Raw genomic sequence first — 21,423 nt, 5'->3', positions numbered from 1 at the left:
CAAAAACAGACTAATTGTCTGCCAAGTATCATACAGGATTATGGCTTGTGAATTGGAGATGTGGGACACAATTAGCAAATAACTGGTTAATTTGGTCCACTGTAACAGTTTTACATAATAAAAAGGGATAATGGGGCGTGTCTCTGGGCAGCACCTTGAGTGGTCGCAATATTGGGAGCTCCGTGTGGACCACTGTTAATCTGCCTATTATCAGTGCATTAAATAACCATCCTGTTATAATACCTTTATGTATGACTGCTATAGATCAAGATAAAGTAAAAGGATTATTTTTTCCATGAGTATACCACCGTCGCACCCCAATCCGGAGCGTTGAGGCCTAAGGCAAACTCGTCACAGAGAGGCTCTCAACACCGCCCGGTAATATTACAGGCCGGGTAAACAGTGCACAGACACTGCAAGATATACTTCAAATTGAACCAACACTGCTTCCATTTCTCTTGTAAGGTGTATCCAGTCCACGGATCATCCATTACTTGTGGGATATTCTCATTCCCAACAGGAAGTTGCAAGAGGACACCCACAGCAGAGCTGTTATATAGCAACTCCCCTAACTGCCATAACCAGTCATTCTCTTGCAACTATCAACAAGCATGGAGGTAGTAAGAGAGAAGTGGTGAAATATAGTTAGTTTTTTCTTCAATCAAAAGTTTGTTATTTTTAAATGGTACCGGAGTTGTACTATTTTATCCCAGGCAGTAAATAGAAGAAGAATCTGCCTGTGTTTTCTTTTTTTTTTATAACAAATTTTTTGTTTATTACAGTAAAAATTCAATAACAAAGACGTTCAAATTGAACGTATACAATCTTACAAGGCATGACATATTATACAGCTTATATAGATACTGAACCAAACCATATCTATGCTTTAAGTAATAACATTATACTAGCATATAAAGGGTAATTTATACCCTGACTCTGTAAAGGGTCAAAATTCCGAACAATACCAGATATATATAGGGAAAAGAGAAAAAAAGGAAAAAAAAAAAAAAAACCCAGACCCTCCTCCACCACCCGGTCGCCCAAACCCACGCCCGCTCACCAACACTCACTCTTAGTCGTCTATCCAACTACTGGGGAAGTGGCCAGCATAAATATTTGTCACTATAAATTCAGATTCCCGAAATGGTTTTATCATCTTTCTCTGGCAAGCCATAGGTAGGGATTTAACAAATATTTCCCACTTCTTAAAAAAGATGGGTAAATGATCTTCCTGTGGGTAAGGAATATTAAATTGTTCAGTAGTAAACTGATTCAGTAAAGCTTTTTTGAAGTGGGATATCTGAGGTGCATCTCGTGCCTTCCATAATTTAAGGATAAGAATACGTCCTGTTAGTATAATTGTATTGATAAGATTGTAGTTTTTGGTTATACCTTGATAGTTTACCAAAAAAAAGATCTCTATAGGTTTTAGTTGATGATCCAGCTGTAAGATTGTGTTCATCCAGTATATTATCTTTTTCCAATATTGGATAATTTTGGGACATGCCCACAAACAATGAAATATATCCGCCCTTATTGCAGAACATCTAGAGCAGAGAATACTTGTCTTATACCATTTAGATAATAGGTCCGGCGTAAGATACCTCTGTAGACCCACTTTCATTTGTGACTCTCTCCATATAGTTGGGACCCAACTTTGTTGTGCTGTCTTGAAACTGTTAGTAATAATATGCTCGTCTATATCTGAAAAATAGCGGGACCATTTTACTGTCATGTCACTGACTTGAATATTGGAAGACTTTTGCATTATCAGTAAATATATTGGAGAGATTGGATATACCCCAGATGCATATAAGTTTAACCTCGCTTGAACTTCTCCTAAGGACCAAATATTTCCAAAATTACTAAGTAGTTCTTGCAGATAATGCCTTACTTGCAAGTAAGCATAAAACTCATGCGCCCCTAAATCAAAATTCTGCACTAATTCTGCAAATGTTACTGGTAGACCTGCACTACCTAAGATCTGTCTCAAAAATTTCAGACCCTTTCTCTCCCATTCCTTAAAGATCCGGTTGGACAAACCAGGTATAAAATTAGGATTACCACAGATAGATAGATATTTTGAAACATGTGCGGGACACTCTAGAATATTACACAATTTCTGCCAAGCCACTATGATATTCTTAAACATAAATGAGTAGAAGATGTTAGAGGGTAGCATAGTCAATGGGCAATGGAGTAGCGCCTTCAGATAGAAGGGAGCAACCATCTCTGATTCCCAAGTAAAAGAGGAAACTTGCTCTTTTTCGGTTAACCAATCTATCGCGAATCTAGAAATACAAGCTAAATTATAGGCCTGGATGTTGGGGAGGGCGAGGCCCGCTGCCAGCTTATTGTTCATAAGTCGATGGCATGCAATTCTTGGTTTGGAGTCTTTCCAAAGAAATCGCGCACATGCTTTGTTGTACTTGACAATATCTTTTTTATGAAGAAATAACGGGATATTCTGTAAAATATATAGAAATTTAGGAAAAACAATTGATTTAATCAGCATTACTCTTGCCGAAAGAGATATAGGCAGCCCAGACCACTCCCCAAGCTTTTTACAACATTGTTCCAGGCAATCCACATAATTTGCATTATACCACTCCGCCGGATTACATGAAAGTCTCAAACCTAGGTATGAAATTTGTGAGACTTCCATAAACGGATGCTCTATGGTAAGTATGGATTCTTTTTGCAACCACATGAGTTCTGATTTTGTAGTGTTTATCTTGTATCCTGATATCTCCCCGAAATCAAGGAAAATACCTAGCAAGATTGGTAGTGCTGTCTTGAGATTGGATAAAAATAAAAGTAAATCATCTGCATACAGAAGCAAAACATGTTTCTCCCCTGCGAATGAAATACCGTCTAACTCCTGACGCAATAATATAGACAAAGGTTCTAAACTAATATTGAACAAAAGAGGGGAAAGTGGACATCCTTGCCTAGTACCTCTGTGCATGGTCAATCGTTGAGATGCAACATTGTTAATAATCAATGCGGAAGTCGGGGCACTATAAATTAGCCTGATATAATCATTAAACTGACCTGACAAACCAAATTGGTCAAGAGAAAAGAACAAGTGGTCCCAGCTAACCCGGTCGAATGCCTTCTCTGCATCTACTGCTAAAATCGCTTTATCTGTGCTCTTATAATGATTGGGGAGTGCCGACCTATTCCAATAAGACTCAATGAGTATTAACAGTTTCCGCATATTTCTCACCGGATTCCGTCCTGGCATAAAACCAGATTGGTCCCCATGTATTATGCTACCAATACATGGTTTTAAACGGTTAGCAAGAATGGCGGCCAAAATCTTATAGTCCGTGTTGAGGACTGATATAGGTCTATACGAATTAGGTAACTCAGGGTCCTTGCCCTTTTTCAAGATTAATGAGATGTTCGCGGCGGCAAAATACTGAGAACATCCAGAGTTCTCAGAAAAATAATAATTGAATAGCTTCTCCAATACCGGTACCACCTGAGGTTCTAATATCCTAGAAAATTCAATGGGAAACGAGTCTGGCCCTGCTGCCTTATTTGGTTTAGCGTGTTTAATTGCAGTTATTATCTCTCCTTCCGAGATAGGCTCGTTTAAGGAATTCCTCATTTCCTCCGATAATTTTGGGACTTTTATCCTCTGCCAAAATTCTCTTTTTTTTATTAAATTAGGGGGCTCTGATTTATATACATCTTGGAAATATTCAACGAATACCCTTTCAATGTCGTGGTGTTTTGAGTAGCGAGAAGGACCCTGTTTAATAGCAGGGATAGCTTGCCTTGGGGAGGCTTTAACCAGCCTGGCTAAAAACTTTGCCGATCTACCTTTATGACCTCCGTATATGGCTTTCGATCTAATGTCTTCCTGAACACTATTTTGTTTTATATGAATATCACGCACTATTTTAGAGTTTACATATATCTCCCAACGGTGTTTGGTGGGGTTATTAATATATGCTCTGTATGCGTTCTTGACTTGATTGGTCAGTTGCATACTAACCTGAGTATACTTCTTTTTCAGGGAGAAAATGTAAGATTTTATCTCCCCACGCAAGACCGCCTTGGATGCTTCCCAGAATACCTCGATCTTATCTAAGTAGTTTCTGTTATTTCTAGAATAATCTGCCCACCTCAAACGTAGCCAATTTTGAAAACTTTTATTATTAATTAAAAATTTGGGAAAAAGAAAACGATTACCGCCTATATTTCTTACTACCATATTGCATGACAATGAAATGACAGCGTGGTCCGAGATTGCGATATCTTCAATTCGCGAAGTCCAGTTCCAACTTAGGAGAGAGTCCGAAACAAGAAAGTAGTCAATCCTAGACAACATCTGCTGGGCATGTGACATACATGTAAATGTGCGACTATCTGGGTTCTGTGAACGCCAAATATCAACTAATCCTAATTGTGCACACAACTTATGGAAGATACGAACCTTCCTACCTCTCGCCTTCAGTGACCTTTTTTTCAGATTATCTAACGTGGTATCCGCGAATAAATTGCGGTCCCCTGCAATAATTAGATTACGTCCTATAAATTTATGTAGTTTAAGTGTTAATCCCGACCAAAAATGATGATCTATTTGATTCGGACCATAGATATTACATATTACATAGTGTATCTTATTAACCTCAATTTCCAATATTAAGAATCTCCCATCAGGATCTATTTCCACATTGTCCAAATGATACTCTAAATTTTTGTTCAATAGTATGGCCACCCCCTTTTTTCTAGAGGAGGATGGAGCTGCAATGACCTCCCCTACCCATTTAGATTTAAGTTTGGGGAACTCTTGAGGTTTAAGATGTAGTTCTTGGAGCAAGACAATATCGGGCTTAAATCTTCCCAAGTGTTTAATTATAGATTTACGTTTTATTGGGGAGGTTATGCCTCCCACATTCCAAGATAATAAATTTAATTTACTTCCCATCAAATTTTAAGTGTAGAGATGGACGACGTGCGTGCCTGAGCGACAGGGCAGTGGCAGAGGAAAGAGAGGAAGAAGAAAGAAAGAAGAAGAAGAGAGGAAAAGGAGGGGAAAAAAAAAAAGTACAATATCCTATAATAATTTATCGGCATAGCAATCCCACAAACTCAGTAAAAATAATGCAATATTTCTTACTTAATATTTTATGGGACCCCTTCCTCTCTGCAAAAAGTCGCAGCTTCCTCAACATTATTTAATGTAAGGTATTTACCGTCTCTCAAAACTACCAGCCTCGCAGGATAAATCAGTTTAATATCATAATTCCCCTTTTGTAGTCTGCCGAAAAAAAAAGACATGTCTCTTCTCTTAGCCAGGGTTTCTGCTGAGAAATCCTGAAAGACTAGCAGTCTATGAGAGCCGAATACCAAAGGATTACATTTTCGATAGTATTTTAAGTATAACATCTTATCCTGAAAATTGAGGAATTTAAATATCACAGGTCTGGGTCTATTACCATCCTTAGATTCTCTACGCGGCCCTATCCTGTGAGCCCTCTCTATCTGAAAGGGGACGGCAGGAGCTGGAATCTGCAAAGCCTGGGGTAGCGTTATAGAGACAAAGGCCATCAGGTCTTGAAACTCTGATGTTTCTGGGAGGCCTATCACTTTCAAATTATTTCGTCTTGAGGGGTCCTCAAGATCTTCAATCTTAGCTTGCAAAGATGCAATAATTTTTCTATGGGAATCTGTAATGGGCTCCTGTATGTTAAATCTATCTTCTAAATCCGAAATCCTATTTTCGGCTTCTTCGAGTCTTGTAGAAAATTGTCTGACTTCTGCAGTAAGATTTGAAATTTCGGTTTTAATTTCTGATTTAACGGACTCAAATTGGGGAGTTAAAATTTTTGCCACCTCAATTGCAAACTCTGCCATATTATCACCCGTTATGGATGGCGAGGTTTTATCTGCGGGGGAATCAATGCAGGAGTCCAGTGTCCTGCCGCCCCCTCTCTTGTCCTTAGATTTGGGCGGCATAGTAGAGGGGGATCCCTTTTGGTGCATAAATCTATCCATATACTACTGACTGGAATTGCTAAAAAAATGTAAAAAAGGAATCAAGAGAAAAAAAAAAAAAAAAGAGGTTCTGACCAAAGGCTATACCTAACCTGTGACTATTTGTGCCCTTAACCAATGACCTTATATAGTTTTTCAATTAATATGGTTGCCCACCCTGTATAGGATGAATTTATCTTATATACTTTAACAAACCCCTGTATCTATATACCCACTAACCTATAACCAAAAATGAATAAATAATAAGTGTGTTTCTAAAACTCCACGTATACTACCTTATTACTCTGTGATAGTATATATCCCTGTCTTAGCAGGAACCTCTAAATTCTGTGCAAGCGTTTAATATATGTATAGCTTTACAATTAACCGAAATATCCTAAAGCGCATATCCAATCGTGATTTATGGAAGTTGTGAATTTGTCTATAATAATGAGTATGCAAATCCTCTCTATAGTGATATTGTGCTATCTATTTTCAGGGGCCTCAATTTGAAACAAACAATTTATACTTAAATTACCTTATATAGTCTTTGGAACAGTAATTATATTATAATTCAAGTATTTTGATGTATCGGATTTAACTAAACAAATAAGGTATTCTGGAATATGACACAGTTCACAATTAAATTGTATAAAACTTAACGGCGACCTGCAAAGATATTATTATCAATTTTTCACATTTCAGTAAGGCTGAAGCCTGCTGTCTAAGCCCCAGATGTAAATAAAGAAAGTTTTATCTTGTATAGAGATAGTGTTATCTGCCTTCAAAAGCCCTCCTTCTGACCACAGCAATTCTGTCTAATGTAAACAATATGTTACCTTATATTATCTTTGCTATCGATACTATTATGTAGCTAAATAGTGGAACTTAATATCCTAATTGAATAAACTAGAAGGATATTCTGTAATGTGTCTAAGCTAGCGTATAACCTACTAAAACAAGTAATACATTAGTCACAATTTTAACAAAGATAGATGTTTCCTTTTAAGGCACCTTTTGTTCTAATATAACACAAAAGTCCATGTGGATTTCCACTGCTCCATTGTGTATCTCGTATTTTCTCAGCACAGTTACACTTATGTAAGGTCAGAGATATTATATTGTCCAGTGACCCAGTCCAGACACAATGTATCCCTGGCAAGATAAATGACAGAAGTTCTGAATACCGTCAAAGTCTTAACATGTAGTCTGACCTATGACCCAGTGCATTTTTCTGATATACTCTTGGGTGATATAATCATGCTTATACAGCTCACCAGGTTAGTGCATGTTAAAGTCTATCCACTCCACTTTTATATGGACTCTTTCTGACACAGCTTTACACTTGTATCGACTGTCTCCCAATATGTTTGCCTGCGTGTGTAAAAGGCCAGACACCAGCGATTTTCACATACCTGGCTGTGTTAGAGGTGGGGAGATAGTGCTCAACCGGACCCTCAATCGATGGACTCCAATCCCACCACTGGGGGACACACCGCTACACCAGGGAGCAGTGTGGGGTACTCTGGGACCGGTTCTCACTATGCTCCAGAAATGTGTTGCAAACCAGCCCCCAAAGAACAAACCTCAGACCTCACTGTTGATATATCAGTCCGCGCGGCCTCTACCGGACTTCACGCTCCAGCGTTACTGCACAAGAGGCCGCGATATGTGTGGGTAGGTGAGCTGGCACGTTTTGCCCTTCCAGGTTCTCCCCTGTAACTAGCAGGCAGATCCAACGTCAAGAGGTGCTGCACACCCCTCTGTACTCGTCCACCTGGAATCGACCGGAAGCATTGGGAACAGCAAGCAGGCACCAAGAGCGGACAAACGAGCTCCCCACCAAGGGTAAGTATCTCCAGACTGAGTCTATTTCTAGAGTTCACCAGGGACCAGGCCCTGTATATCCGACCTCCGCTCCTTTCAGTTAGTGGTAAAGGCGAACTTGTCTGTACGGATTACATCCAATATACCTGATTCAACTTGTAGGTAATACAGACCGCCATAGTTGTTTCTCAAGCTGTGGATAGTACCCAAGTGTTGTCTGTCCCGGTATCTGTTCTCTTTAAACAGTGTGCTTCAGCCAACAAGCACCCCCTCAGGCTGCTTTCAGGGACTTCCGTTGCGGGATCACAAGATCCAGAATCCGAGCAGGGTGTACGCCTTCCGCGGCCAAGGAAAATATGCAAACCGCTGGTAGATGATTCTCTCCAAGCGAGACGGCTTGGAGCGGGAGCTAACACCTGTGCTACCTGTGTGCTCCGCCTCCAGCAGGAAGTTCCTGCCTGTGTTTTCTATGATCTTAGCAGATTGTAACTAAGATCCATTGCTATTCTCACATATGACTGAGGAGAGAGGTAACTTCAGCGGGAGAATGGCGTGCAGGTTATCCTGCTTTGAGGTATGTGCAGTTATAATTTTTTCTAGAGATGTGAATACTAGAAAATGCTGCTGATACCGGATTTATGTAGGGTAAGCCTGGATACAGTGATTTAATAGCGACTGGTATCATGCTTACTTTCAGAGGTAATACTCTTATATATTTGCAATATAAAACGTTTGCTGGTATGTTTAAGCGTTTTTATATATGCTTTGGTGATAAAACTTTATTGGGGCCTAGTTTTTTCCAATTTGCCTAGAAACAGTTTCCAGAGGCTTTCCGCTGTTGTAATAACTGTAATAACTGCTTTATTACGCAGTTAAAATTACAGACTGAGACATCCAGCTTACCTCAGGAGTCCCCTGAATGCTATAGGACATCTCTAAAGGGCTCATAGGCTTTCCATAGTCGTTTATTGGGGAAGGTAGGGCCACAGCAGAGCTGTGGCAGTTTGTTGTGACTGTTAAAAAAACGTATATATCGTTTTTTCTTATCCGTTTTTTGAACTAAGGGGTTAATCATCCATTTGCAAGTGGGTGCAATGCTCTGTTAGCTTATTATACACACTGTAAAAATTTTGTTTGATTTACTGCCTTTTTTTCACTGTTTTTTAAATTCTGACAAAATTTGTTTCTTTTAAAGCCACAGTACCGTTTTTATATTTGCTTGTTAACTTGATTTAAAGTGTTTTCCAAGCTTGCTGGTCTCATTGCTAGTCTGTGTAAACATGTCTGACATAGAGAAAACTCCTTGTTCATTATGTTTAAAAGCCATGGTCGAACCCCCTCTGAGAATGTGTACCAAATGTACTGATTTCACTTTAAGCAATAAAGATCATATTATGTCTTTAAAAAATTTTATCACCAGAGGAATCTGACGAGGGGGAAGTTATGCCGACTAACTCTCCCCGCGTGTCAGATCCTTTGACTCCCGCTCAAGGGACTCACGCTCAAATGGCGCCAAGTACATCTAGGGCGCCCATAGCGTTTACTTTACAAGACATGGCGGCAGTCATGGATAATACACTGTCAGCGGTATTAGCCAGACTACCTGAATTTAGAGGAAAGCGAGATAGCTCTGGAGTTAGAAGAAATACAGAGCATACTGACGCTTTAAGAGCTATGTCTGATACTGCCTCACAATATGCAGAAGCTGAAGAAGGAGAGCTTCTTTCTGTGTAATGTTTCTGATTCAGGGAAGATGATGCAACCTGATTCTGATATGTCTACATTTAAATTTAAGCTTGAACACCTCCGCGTGTTGCTCAGGGAGGTTTTAGCTGCTCTGAATGACTGTGATACAATTGCAGTGCCAGAGAAATTGTGTAGACTGGATAAATACTATGCAGTGCCGGTGTGTACTGATGTTTTTCCAATGCCTAAAAGGTTTACAGAAATTGTTACAAAGGAATGGGATAGACCAGGTGTGTCGTTCTCTCCCCCTCCTATTTTTATAAAAATGTTTCCAATAGACGCCACCACATAAGATTTATGGCAGACAGTCCCTAAGGTGGAGGGAGCAGTTTCTACTCTAGCAAAGGTTACCTTAAGAAAATGTTTATTCAACAAGGTTTTATCCTACAGCCCCTTGCATGCATTGCTCCTGTCACTGCTGCTGCTGCGTTTTGGTTTGAGTCTCTGGAAGAGGCCTTACAGGTAGCGACTCCATTGGATGACATACTTGACAAGCTTAGAGCACTTAAGCTAGCCTATTCTTTTGTTTCTGATGCCATTGTTCATTTGACTAAACTAACGGCTAAGAATTATGGATTTGCTATACAGGCGCGCAGAGCGCTATGGCTTAAATCATGGTCAGCTGACGTTACTTCAAAGTCTAAGCTGCTTAACATTCCCTTCAAGGGGCAGACCCTATTCGGGCCTGGTTTGAAGGAGATTATTGCTGATATCACTGGAGGAAAAGGTCATGCCCTTCCTGAGGATAGATCCAAATCAAGGGCCAAACAGTCTAATTTTCGTGCCTTTCGAAACTTCAAGGCAAGTGCGGCATCAACTTCCTCTAATACAAAACAAGAGGGAACTTTTGCTCAGTCCAAGTCGGTCTGGAGACCTAACCAGACCTGGAACAAAGGTAAGCAGGCCAAAAAGCCTGCTGCTGCCTCTAAAGACAGCATGAAGGAACGGCCCCCTATCCGGTAACGGATCTAGTAGGGGGCAGACTTTCGCTCTTCGCCCAGGCGTGGGCAAGAGATGTTCAGGATCCCTGGGCATTGGAAATTATATCCCAGGGATATCTTCTGGACTTCAAAGCTTCCCCCCCAAAAAGGGAGATTTCACCTTTCACAATTATCTGCAAACCAGATAAAGAGAGAGGCATTCTTACACTGTGTACAAGACCTCCTAGTTATGGGAGTGATCCATCCAGTTCCAAAGGAGGAACAGGGATTTTACTCAAATCTGTTTGTGGTTCCCAAAAAAGAGGGAACCTTCAGACCAATTTTGGATCTAAAGATCTTAAACAAATTTCTCAGAGTTCCATCATTCAAGATGGAGACTATTCGTACCATCCTACCTATGATCCAGGAAGGTCAATATATGACTACAGTGGATTTAAAGGATGCTTATCTTCACATTCCGATTCACAAAGATCATCATCGGTTTCTCAGGTTTGCCTTTCTAGACAGGCATTACCAGTTTTCTTCCCTTTGGGTTAGCTACAGCCCCAAGAATTTTTACGAAGGTTCTGGGGTCGCTTCTGGCAGTTCTAAGGCCGCGGGGCATAGCAGTGGCCCCTTATTTAGACGACATCCTGATTCAGGTGTCAAACTTCCAAATTGCCAAGTCTCATACGGACATAGTGTTGGCATTTCTGAGGTCGCATGGGTGGAAAGTGAACGAGGAAAAGAGTTCTCTATCACCCCTCACAAGAGTTTCCTTCCTAGGGACTCTGACAGATTCTGAAGAAATGAAAATTTACCTGACGGAGTCCAGGTTATCAAAACTTCTAAATTCCTGCCGTGTTCTTTATTCCATTCCTCGCCCTTCGGTGGCTCAGTGCATGGAAGTAATCGGCTTAATGGTAGCAGCAATGGACATAGTGCCGTTTGCATGCCTACATCTCAGACCGCTGCAACTTTGCATGCTCAGTCAGTGGAATGGGGATTACACAGATTTGTCCCCCTCTACTAAATCTGGATCAAGAGACCAGGGACTCTCTTCTCTGGTGGCTATCTCGGGTCCATCTGTCCAAAGGTATGACCTTTCGCAGGCCAGATTGGACAATTGTAACGACAGATGCCAGCCTTCTAGGTTGGGGTGCAGTCTGGAACTCCCTGAAGGCTCAGGGATCGTGGACTCAGGAGGAGACACTCCTTCCAATAAATATTCTGGAACTAAGAGTGATATTCAATGGTCTTCAGGCTTGGCCTCAGTTAGCAACTCTGAGGTTCATCAGATTTCAGTCGGACAACATCACATCAACCATCAAGGGGGAACAAGGAGTTCCCTAGCGATGTTAGAAGTCTCAAAGATAATTCGCTGGGCAGAGACTCACTCTTGCCACCTATCAGCTATCCATATCCCAGGTGTAGAGAACTGGGAGGCGGATTTTCTAAGTCGTCAGACTTTTCATCCGGGGGAGTGGGAACTCCATCCGGAGGTGTTTGCACAATTGATTCTTCGTTGGGGCAAACCAGAGCTGGATCTCATGGCATCTCGCCAGAACGCCAAGCTTCCTTGTTACGGATCCAGGTCCAGGGATCCCAAGGCGACGCTGATAGATGCTCTAGCAGCGCCTTGGTCTTTCAACCTGGCTTATGTGTTTCCACCGTTTCCTCTGCTCCCTCGTCTGATTGCCAAGATCAAGCAGGAGAGAGCATCGGTGATATTGATAGCGCCTGCGTGGCCACACAGGACTTGGTATGCAGATCTGGTGGACATGTCATCCTTTCCACCTTGGACTCTGCCTCTGAGACAGGACCTTCTACTTCAGGGTCCTTTCAACCATCCAAATTTACTTTCTCTGAGACTGACTGCCTGGAGATTGAACGCTTGATTTTATCAAAGCGTGGCTTCTCCGAGTCAGTCATTGATACCTTAATACAGGCACGAAAGCCTGTCACCAGGAAAATCTACCATAAGATATGGCGTAAATATCTTTATTGGTGTGAATCCAAGGGTTACACATGGAGTAAGGTCAGGATTCCCAGGATATTATCTTTTCTCCAATATGGTTTGGAAAAAGGTTTATCAGCTAGTTCTTAAAGGGACAGATTTCTGCCCTGTCTATTCTTTTGCACAAGCGTCTGGCAGATGTTCCAGACGTTCAGGCATTTTGTCAGGCTTTAGTTAGAATCAAGCCTGTGTTTAAACCTGTTGCTCCACCATGGAGCCTAAATCTGGTTCTTAAGGTTCTTCAAGGAGTTCCGTTTGAACCTCTTCATTCCATAGATATCAAACTTTTATCTTAGAAAGTTCTTTTTTTGGTAGCTATTTCCTCGGCTAGTAGAGTCTCCGAGTTATCTGCTTTACAATGTGATTCTCCTTATCTGATCTTCCATGTGGATAAGGTAGTTCTGCGTACCAAACCTGGGTTTTTACCTAAGGTAGTATCTAATAAGAATATCAATCAAGAGATTGTTGTTCCGTCTTTGTGTCCTAATCCTTCTTCAAAGAAGGAACGTCTATTACACAATCTGGACGTGGTTCGTGCTTTAAAGTTTTACTTACAAGCTACTAAAGATTTTCGTCAAACATCTGCTTTGTTTGTTGTTTACTCTGGACAGAGGAGAGGTCAAAAGGCTTCGGCAACCTCTCTTTCTTTTTGGCTAAGAAGCATAATACGCTTAGCTTATGAGACTGCTGGCCAGCAGCCTCCTGAAAGGATTACAGCTCATTCTACTAGAGCTGTGGCTTCCACATGGACCTTTAAAAATTAGGCTTCTGTTGAACAGATTTGCAAGGCGGCGACTTGGTCTTCGCTTCATACTTTTTCAAAATTCTACAAATTTGATACTTTTGCTTCTTCGGGGGCTATTTTTGGGAGAAAGGTTTTACAGGCAGTGGTACCTTCCATTTAAGTACCTGCCTTGTCCCTCCCTTCATCCGTGTACTTTAGCTTTGGTATTGGTATCCCACAAGTAATGGATAATCCGTGGCCTGGATACACCTTACAAGAGAAAACATAATTTATGCTTACCTGATAAATTTATTTCTCTTGTCGTGTATCCAGTCCATGGCCCGCCCTGTCATTTTAAGGCAGGTATTTTTTTTAATTTAAACTACAGTCACCACTGCACCCTATGGTTTCTCCTTTCTCTGCTTGTTTTCGGTCGAATGACTGGTTATGGCATTTAGGGGAGTTGCTATATAACAGCTCTGCTGTGGGTGTCCTCTTGCAACTTCCTGTTGGGAATGAGAATATCCCACAAGTAATAGATGATCCGTGGACTGGATACACCACAAGAGAAATACATTTATCAGGTAAGCATAAATTATGTTTTTTTCGGTACAACTGCTACTGTACAGGATAGATAGAAGGAGATTTTAGAGCCTTCCTCACGAGCACATAACAACTAAAGATGGCGTTTGGCGCGGACATGATACTCGCAGCCGTGATAAGGCTGCTGCAAGACCACCATCTGAGGATAAAACAGACCTGGGAAGCCGAGTGTGGTGGCCTGCATGAGCTGATTGGACAGGTTGGACGCAGCCATACGAAATCAAGAGATCTTACAGAGAGAACCGACAAAGCTGCAAGTCTTCAAGAGCCTATTACAAACTTACCGGGCACTGCACCTCAAACTCGAGCTCCGACTGTGACAGCTATGCACCTGAATCTATCCGTTCAGAACCCTCCAGCTACAGATGAACATCCAGTTGTGACCAGGTCCCTAGCGTGAGGCATCTACAGGTTCCCGGGCAACAGTGGATCGCACCGGAAATTACAAGAGCAGCCAGTGCTGCAGAAACTGCCTGAATCAACTCACCTTTCACTCCACCTTAACGATCTCAGCGAGAGGAGAGTGTCAGGGGGGAAACTGTCACCTCCCGAGATGAAACCCGCATACCGTATGAAGAGTGCCCCTGGAGAGACCTGGGTTGCAGAGGTGGAGTTCTCGGCTGCCTATAGCTGTCTCCCGGTGAAAAGAGTGAGTACTAGAGATCAAGTATCAGACTGGGACACCGCTTGGGGAATGTTCTGTCAGCCCTTAGATTCTGTGGACACACTGAGCTTTTGCCGAACTTTTTACCCTGGGGGTTCCCGGACAAGTCCCCAAACTTTCTCAAGTCTGCCATCACGCAGAGTACGCACTGGGGATCAGAAAGAGCTCATTAGGGGCTAACATGATTACACAGGATACAGCCGCACACAAAAGACTTGATATTATGTTTAGCTGTAGCCCGGAACTTTTTAGGTAAAAGTAAGACCCGCTTCACACTAGCCTTTTGCCCTGGGTGACCTAAATACATGTTGACTTTGATAGCCCTACCTAGTGCTGTAGTGATCACCTCGCCGGAGGCACCCACTTAAGAGTACACGGGATGCTCCGATCTTCTGGTCTGGCGCAGGGAAATAATCCCATATGAACTGAGGTGATTAAATGATCACATAGCTATGTCGCAACTCTCACTTTGTTTCTGCACATTAGACCTGCCTGGGACTAGGTCTCATAAGTGGACTATGGTTCATAATGTTTTAAGCTGTGAGAACTTTTTGGATGCTAAGGGAAAGCCTGCTGCTATGTCCTGTTTAATGCATGTAAATGCATGAATGTTTTGTACCCTAGCGCTTATTTTATTCCTCCTTGAAAACTTGTTGCACATAAGTCACACGAGAGGGTTATGATGAGGCCCTTGTCATTTAGAATAAAAATAGAATATTAGCTACATGCAATTATGCTTTTAACATAAGCCTTATTATCATCGTTAAGAGCCCACAAGCTTCGTCACCACATTAATAACTTTTTAATAGCTGTATACGACTATATTTGCAGCCAGGATTCGCTTTATTACTTAGCTATAGCTGTTAACTTTTCAGGCTCTTTCCACTCTGGTATTAGATATTTTTAGGATGCCTGAATAGTCACTATACAGGAGCTATTAAACATACAAGCAGGGACCTGAATCAGCATACCAGGCAGCTAGCAACCTCAGCTATTATGGACTGGCCTATTTGGTTCATTATATAGTGACACCCCTCTTGACACACATCTCTATCAATTTTTACAGGATACATTGCACAGGCTTTGAAACTCTGAAATAATGCAACAGTCTCTTTAAATAATACACATTTTAACTGTCTCATATCATAAATAGAGGCTTCCTGGCCCTCAGACTCTAGAGTTCTTTTGTTTTTTTGTTTTGTGTTTGTTTTTTTATCTGTAACCTGTTGATAGTTAATGAGAATATACTCCAAGATGTTGTGCAGATAAGTGGCTCAATAGCAACTAATACCAGCTTTCGTAACCTATTATATCTAATGTTGGTTGATTGTAATTCTAGATCATATCTCGGGCCCAAGAGCGGCCCATTTTATTATTTGTTTTTCTCCCCCCCCAAAAAGTCCCCCATCAGGCTATAATGCTATTCCATGGGGTCCAAGTGAGGCCCTATATACCTTTGGGGGTGAACACTTTATCTCTTATTTTAACATATTTTATGGGGATACACTTCTATAGAAAACATGAGGTTAATTGTGTGTTTTTCTGTATTCTTTGCATGCATTCTTAGACAATGTTTGTATTTCTATTGTGATATGACTGTGTCTGGAGATTTTGTTTACCTCTCCCTGAATTTGCATGTCTCTTGAATCACCGCTTCATTGGCATGTTATGTGCTAAACCTCAATAAAAACTTTAAAAAAAAAAGGGATAATGGACTGCAGAAAGTTCTTGGGCTGCAGTACGATGTCTAGGGGTCCCTTCTAATGGGTACAGACATGACTGCAATGAATAAGCAAAACTGCAGGTAATTGGAAATAAATATATATTCCAAAACTTTAAATAATCAGAATATTTTCACAAAATACAACAAACAGCCTATAATAAACACCTCAGAACTCAACTCAGCAGCTCCTATGAGGGTACTTGTCCACCTCCTGGGTAGATAAAGGGTTAAAACTGGACCCAGATCATTTGTAAGGTCTGGAGATAGTCCCAGAGTAATTGTTCAGCCACTTCTGGTGAGGAAGAGAGAAAGGGATCCATTTATTAATATGCGTGGCGGACATGATCCGATATAGCGGATCATGTCCGCCGCACATCGATAAATGCCGACAGCATACGCTGTCGGCATTTATCATTGCACCAGCAGTTCTTGTTAACTACTGGTGCAATACCACCCCCTGCAGATTCGCTGCCAATCGGCCACTAGCAGGGGGTGTCAATCAGCCCGATTGTATTCGATCGGGCAGATTGCTGTCCGCCACCTTTGTGAGGAAAAATGGTGAACCCAGGTTTAAAACATACTTAGGGCTGCTAGGGGGTAATAAGGCAATGAAAAAAAGAGGGATTTTAACTCTGAATTCCATAATTTTTGGTGTTAAACACATAAAAAGCTATGTCAAAGGCTGAAAAACCCCAATTATGTAGTACATAGAGAGTACTAGGGATTGTTCCTGGGATGTGTGTAGTGTCTGAGTCACTTGCCTGCAGCACCTCACCACTGTATCTTACCAGCTTGCTGAGGCCTTTCTCCCTCACAGAATGCTGATCCAGTAGAGAGCCCATCCAGTGCAAGTAAATATACTGCAGAGCATAATGTCGGATATACCAGCACCCCTCAGGTGGAGGCTCAGAGACCAGGTTCCAGTGACTCCTGAGAGATTTACTTGTGAGAGAACTGACATGCCATAATTGAGGTATTCCTTTACCCCTGTTTCATTCGGAATATTGGATACATTATGTTGAAGTCTTCCCTGAGTGAAGATGGAAGATGGGTAATGGGTCTCAAGTCAGGTCTGAGCTCCAAATAAATGATTAGATAGAAAATAATACAATTTTGTTTGCAGTGCACCTCTCTCAACCTCTCTCCTCAGAGGCCAAAAACTAACTGAGAGGGGAAAGGAGGTGGGAGGGATAAAGCACTTGTGAGGGCTCTTGACCTCCTCCTAGGGGCACAAAATATATTCCACATGGAATGGAAAAAGAACATTTTAGTACCTATTTGTCACACCACCACTGGGAGTGGGATTTTATGTAAATCATCTTGTTGATATAGTTTTTCTATAACCAGTGGGAAAACAACAGACAAAATCAGCTATTTCAAATGGCAAAATAAAGGTAAATTGACTATTTGGAAACATTTTCATACATTCTAGCATGTAAAATAAATAATTGGAAACATGTTAAAGGAGAGAAAAATAGTTACAGTACACTGTCCCTTTAACTTCTTACTTGCTTCTATAATCTCTAATAATATTATATACAATGTAGCAACATACATGTCTAATGGTTTATACAACATACCAAAACTGTTTTATATACAATAAAAAGATTTACAACACTTTTATTAGCATTTGTTAGTCCCATCTCAACACAGGTGAACCCTGCGGCAAAATAAAAATGCTGAGATCATCTCGGTCAACTCTTGTACTTTCATTATTTAAAGGGACATTGCAGCCAAAATTGGAATCCACACGGATGCATTTCAGTTTTGAATAGAAGCATTTTTGTAATATACACGTATTAGCAAAAATGCTTCTAATATAAGCTATCTGTTTCAACAGTGTATTTAAGTATGCACCGTGCACCAGCATTTTAAACACAGCACTTGCACAGAAAGCCTAAGGTGCTTGTACCATCTGGTAATGACTCAATTTGTTAATTGCTGACATGATACAAGCCCCACTGGCACTCTGAGCAGCTGCAGTATTTAAAATGCTGGTGCACAGGGAATATCTAGCTATGCTTCACATGCACGTGCAGAGAAAAATGTTGAATAAAACAGTGATAACTTTTACTAGAAGCAATTTTACCAATACATGTATATTGCTAATATGTTTCTATTCAAAGACGTAATTCATCTATGTGCATTTTAATTATTACTCGAATGTCCCTTTAAAGGGACATTAAACACTAAATAAATGCTAGATAGAATGATGCATTAAAATAAAAGATTAGTCTGAGAACAACATGTAGATGTATTTTTAAAGTTTCATTAGCTGTTTAAATATTGACAAAATAAGTGTAAAGTTTCAGTGTCTATAAAACAATGGGAGCTGCCATGTTGTAACTTAAGTTACCTTCTCTGCTGTGGCCAATTAGGGACAGTTATAAATAGGTCAGTAGAGTGTGCAGCCAATGGCTGTGGGGAATATAACAGTGTTCTACACTTCAATTTGTAACAGGAGCTAAAAAGCTCACAATCTCAAAATGAAATTACAGGAAAAGGGGGAAAAATAAATAATGAAAGAATATTGTAGAGGTTTTTTTATATAAACGATTCATCATTTTATATTACTATCTCAAAGTGTTTAATGTCCCTTTAATAATAGCTCCTTTGCGTCATTCAAACTACCCTCTCCCTGTTACGTGCCTCCTCTCCGACAAAAAATTGATTGGAAAAACAAAATGGTTGAGAAAATCATGAAGAAGATGATTAAAAAAAAAAAAAGAGTGACCATGCAGTTTTGAAAGCATTCCAAGCGGGTTAAGATGCCGTTAAAAAGGTTATGCAGCCAAGAAGAATGAATGAAAGAGAGGTTAATAGGTCAGTTTGTAGATTCAGGGGTCATCCTTTCGGAAACAAACCGTTTTAGAGTCAGTGAGGATCAGTACGGTTTCCTTCTCTAAGCTGTCCTTCTCAATTTGGTACTTTTCTTCAACTTGTACTCCTTAAGAAAGATAAATAATAATAAAAAACACTTATTTTAGAGATTGATTCCAAGGTTTTGGAAACAAGTTAGACCAACTTTGGGTCAATGGATTTCTGAAATGAACCATGTTATTTCTCTGGAAAAGATACATTATTGTTTTATGGGGAAATGTGACTATATTCTTGTGATTATTTTTATTTGGGATCAAAGACCCCAATCTCCCTAATCTATTTCAATTAGAGATGATGTAATCATTTCATGTACTTTTTTCCCCCATCTATCATGCCCTCTCCCACCCTTAAACCTTCTACCCTTCTCCAGGAAAACTTTCTCTGGTTATGCACTGGAATGCCTAAATGCCTTCTACATGTACAAAAATAATATATTTGTTATGTGTAACTGAGTGAATACTCAATGAGGCCTATCTATCAAGCTGGTGCAATGCTGAATACGAAGAGCGTATTGCTCTCCGCATTCAGCGAGGTCTTGCGGACCTGATCCGCACTGTTGGATCAGGTCCGCAAGACCTTTGTTAAATTGGCCTCATTGTGTATTATGAGAATAACCTAATAAAAAAATTAGAATTAAAAAACACTTATTTTGTCTATAATTAGCACCTAGTAATTATATCACATTTATGCGGTCTTGTATAACATATCAACAAAGTCTGGATGTTATCAGAACAGATTAACACCTTGATTGATGCAATTGTTTTTCAAAGGTCAAACTTAAACCACCATGTTCCCACTAGGCTGCAACAATTCCCAGCCTGCATTGGGGGCGGTCACCGAAAACAGCTTATGACCGTCTTGTCGTGTGCGCACACAGGGTGCAATGCTCATAATGAGAATGCTACACAATGCGCATCAAGCCGCTTAAAGAGATATTAAACCCAATTTTTCTTAGTTCTCTTTGTATCTTTATTTGAAAAGCAGGAATGTAAGCTGCCACCAATCAGCAAGCGCTACCCAGGGTGCTGAACCAAAAAAATGGGCAGCTCCTAAGCTTAGATTCCTGCTTTTCCTAATAAAGATAGCAAGAGAACGGAGAAAAATTGATAATTGGAGTAAATTAGAAAGTTGCTTAAAAGTGCATGCTCTACCTGAATCATGAAAGAAAAAATGTGGGTTTCATTTCCCCTTAAGAAGTTTTAGCAAGCGACTAATATATCTTATGCACATTGATTCAATTGTAATCTGCTATACTTTTGATTCGTTTTTTTAAAACTTAAGAGGGCAGTCAAGCTAAAAAAAACAAACTTTCATGTTTCAAATAGGACATGTAATTTTAAACAACTTTCCAATTTACTTTTATCACCAATTTTGCTTTGTTCTCTTGGTATTCTTAGTCGAATGCTAAAACCTAGGAAGGCTCATATGCTAATTTCTAAGCCCTTGAAGGCCGCCTCTTATCACATGCTTTTTTATTTGCTTTTCACTACAGGGGAGTGCTAGTTCATGTAAACCATATAGATAACATTGTGATCACACCCGTGGATTGTGGCAGACACTGCACTAATTGGCTAAAATGCAAGTCGATAGATAATAAATAAAATGTCATGTGATCAGGGGGCTGTTAGAAGAGGCTTAGATACAAGTTAATCAGAGAGGTAAAAAGTATATTATTATAACTGTGTTGGTTATGCAAAACTGGGGAATGGGTAATAAAGGGATTATCTATATTTTTAAACAACAAAAAATCTGGTGCTGACTGTCCCTTTAAAGGGATATGAAACTCCTAAATGTTTGTTTGTGATTCAGACAGAGCATTACATTTTTTAAAAAGTATTCAATTGACTTCTGTTATCAAACTTGCTTTGTTCCTTTGATATTCTTTGTTGAAGAGATACGTAGGTAGCTGCCATTTAGTGCTCTTGCAAAACCTAAAACACAACCACAAGACCAGGGCTATTGAATCTATTTCTAGAGGCCGATTTATTATGCTGTGAATGCAGCAGTTTCCTCGCGACATTTTTCCTTTAGAAAGAGCATACAATTTAAAAAAAACTTTCTAATTGACTTCTATTATCTAATTTGCTTCATTCTTTAGATATCCTTTGCTGAAAAGCATATCTAGATAGGCTAAGTAGATGCTGATTGGTGGCTGCACAGAGATGCCTCGTGTGATTGGCTCACCCAATTGCATTGCTATTTCTTCAACAAAGGATATCTAAAGAATGGAGCAAATTAGACAATAGAAGTAAATTTGAATGTTGTTTAAAATTGTATTCTCTACCTGAATCATGAAAGAAAATTTGGGGGTTTAGTGTCCCTATAACA

The 21,423-nt window shown here is 40.3% G+C and overlaps 1 protein-coding gene across 3 annotated transcripts in view; it reads right to left on the bottom strand.

The window, feature by feature from the left end:
- Positions 1 to 21,423, bottom strand: part of CCDC9 (coiled-coil domain containing 9) — a 453,629-nt gene that overhangs the window by 83,526 nt on the left and 348,680 nt on the right. For all 3 annotated transcript variants that reach the window (XM_053721824.1, XM_053721823.1, XM_053721825.1), the window contains exon 15: positions 19,080 to 19,162. In XM_053721824.1, the coding sequence (XP_053577799.1) occupies positions 19,080 to 19,162 (83 nt within the window). The remainder of the gene's footprint in view (positions 1 to 19,079; positions 19,163 to 21,423) is intronic.

This window comes from Bombina bombina, chromosome 7 (assembly GCF_027579735.1).
Source record: "Bombina bombina isolate aBomBom1 chromosome 7, aBomBom1.pri, whole genome shotgun sequence".
NCBI classification, from domain to species: Eukaryota; Metazoa; Chordata; class Amphibia; order Anura; family Bombinatoridae; genus Bombina; species Bombina bombina.
Note: the sequence above shows the minus strand (reverse complement) of the source record. Positions and strands in the feature narration are given on the sequence as shown.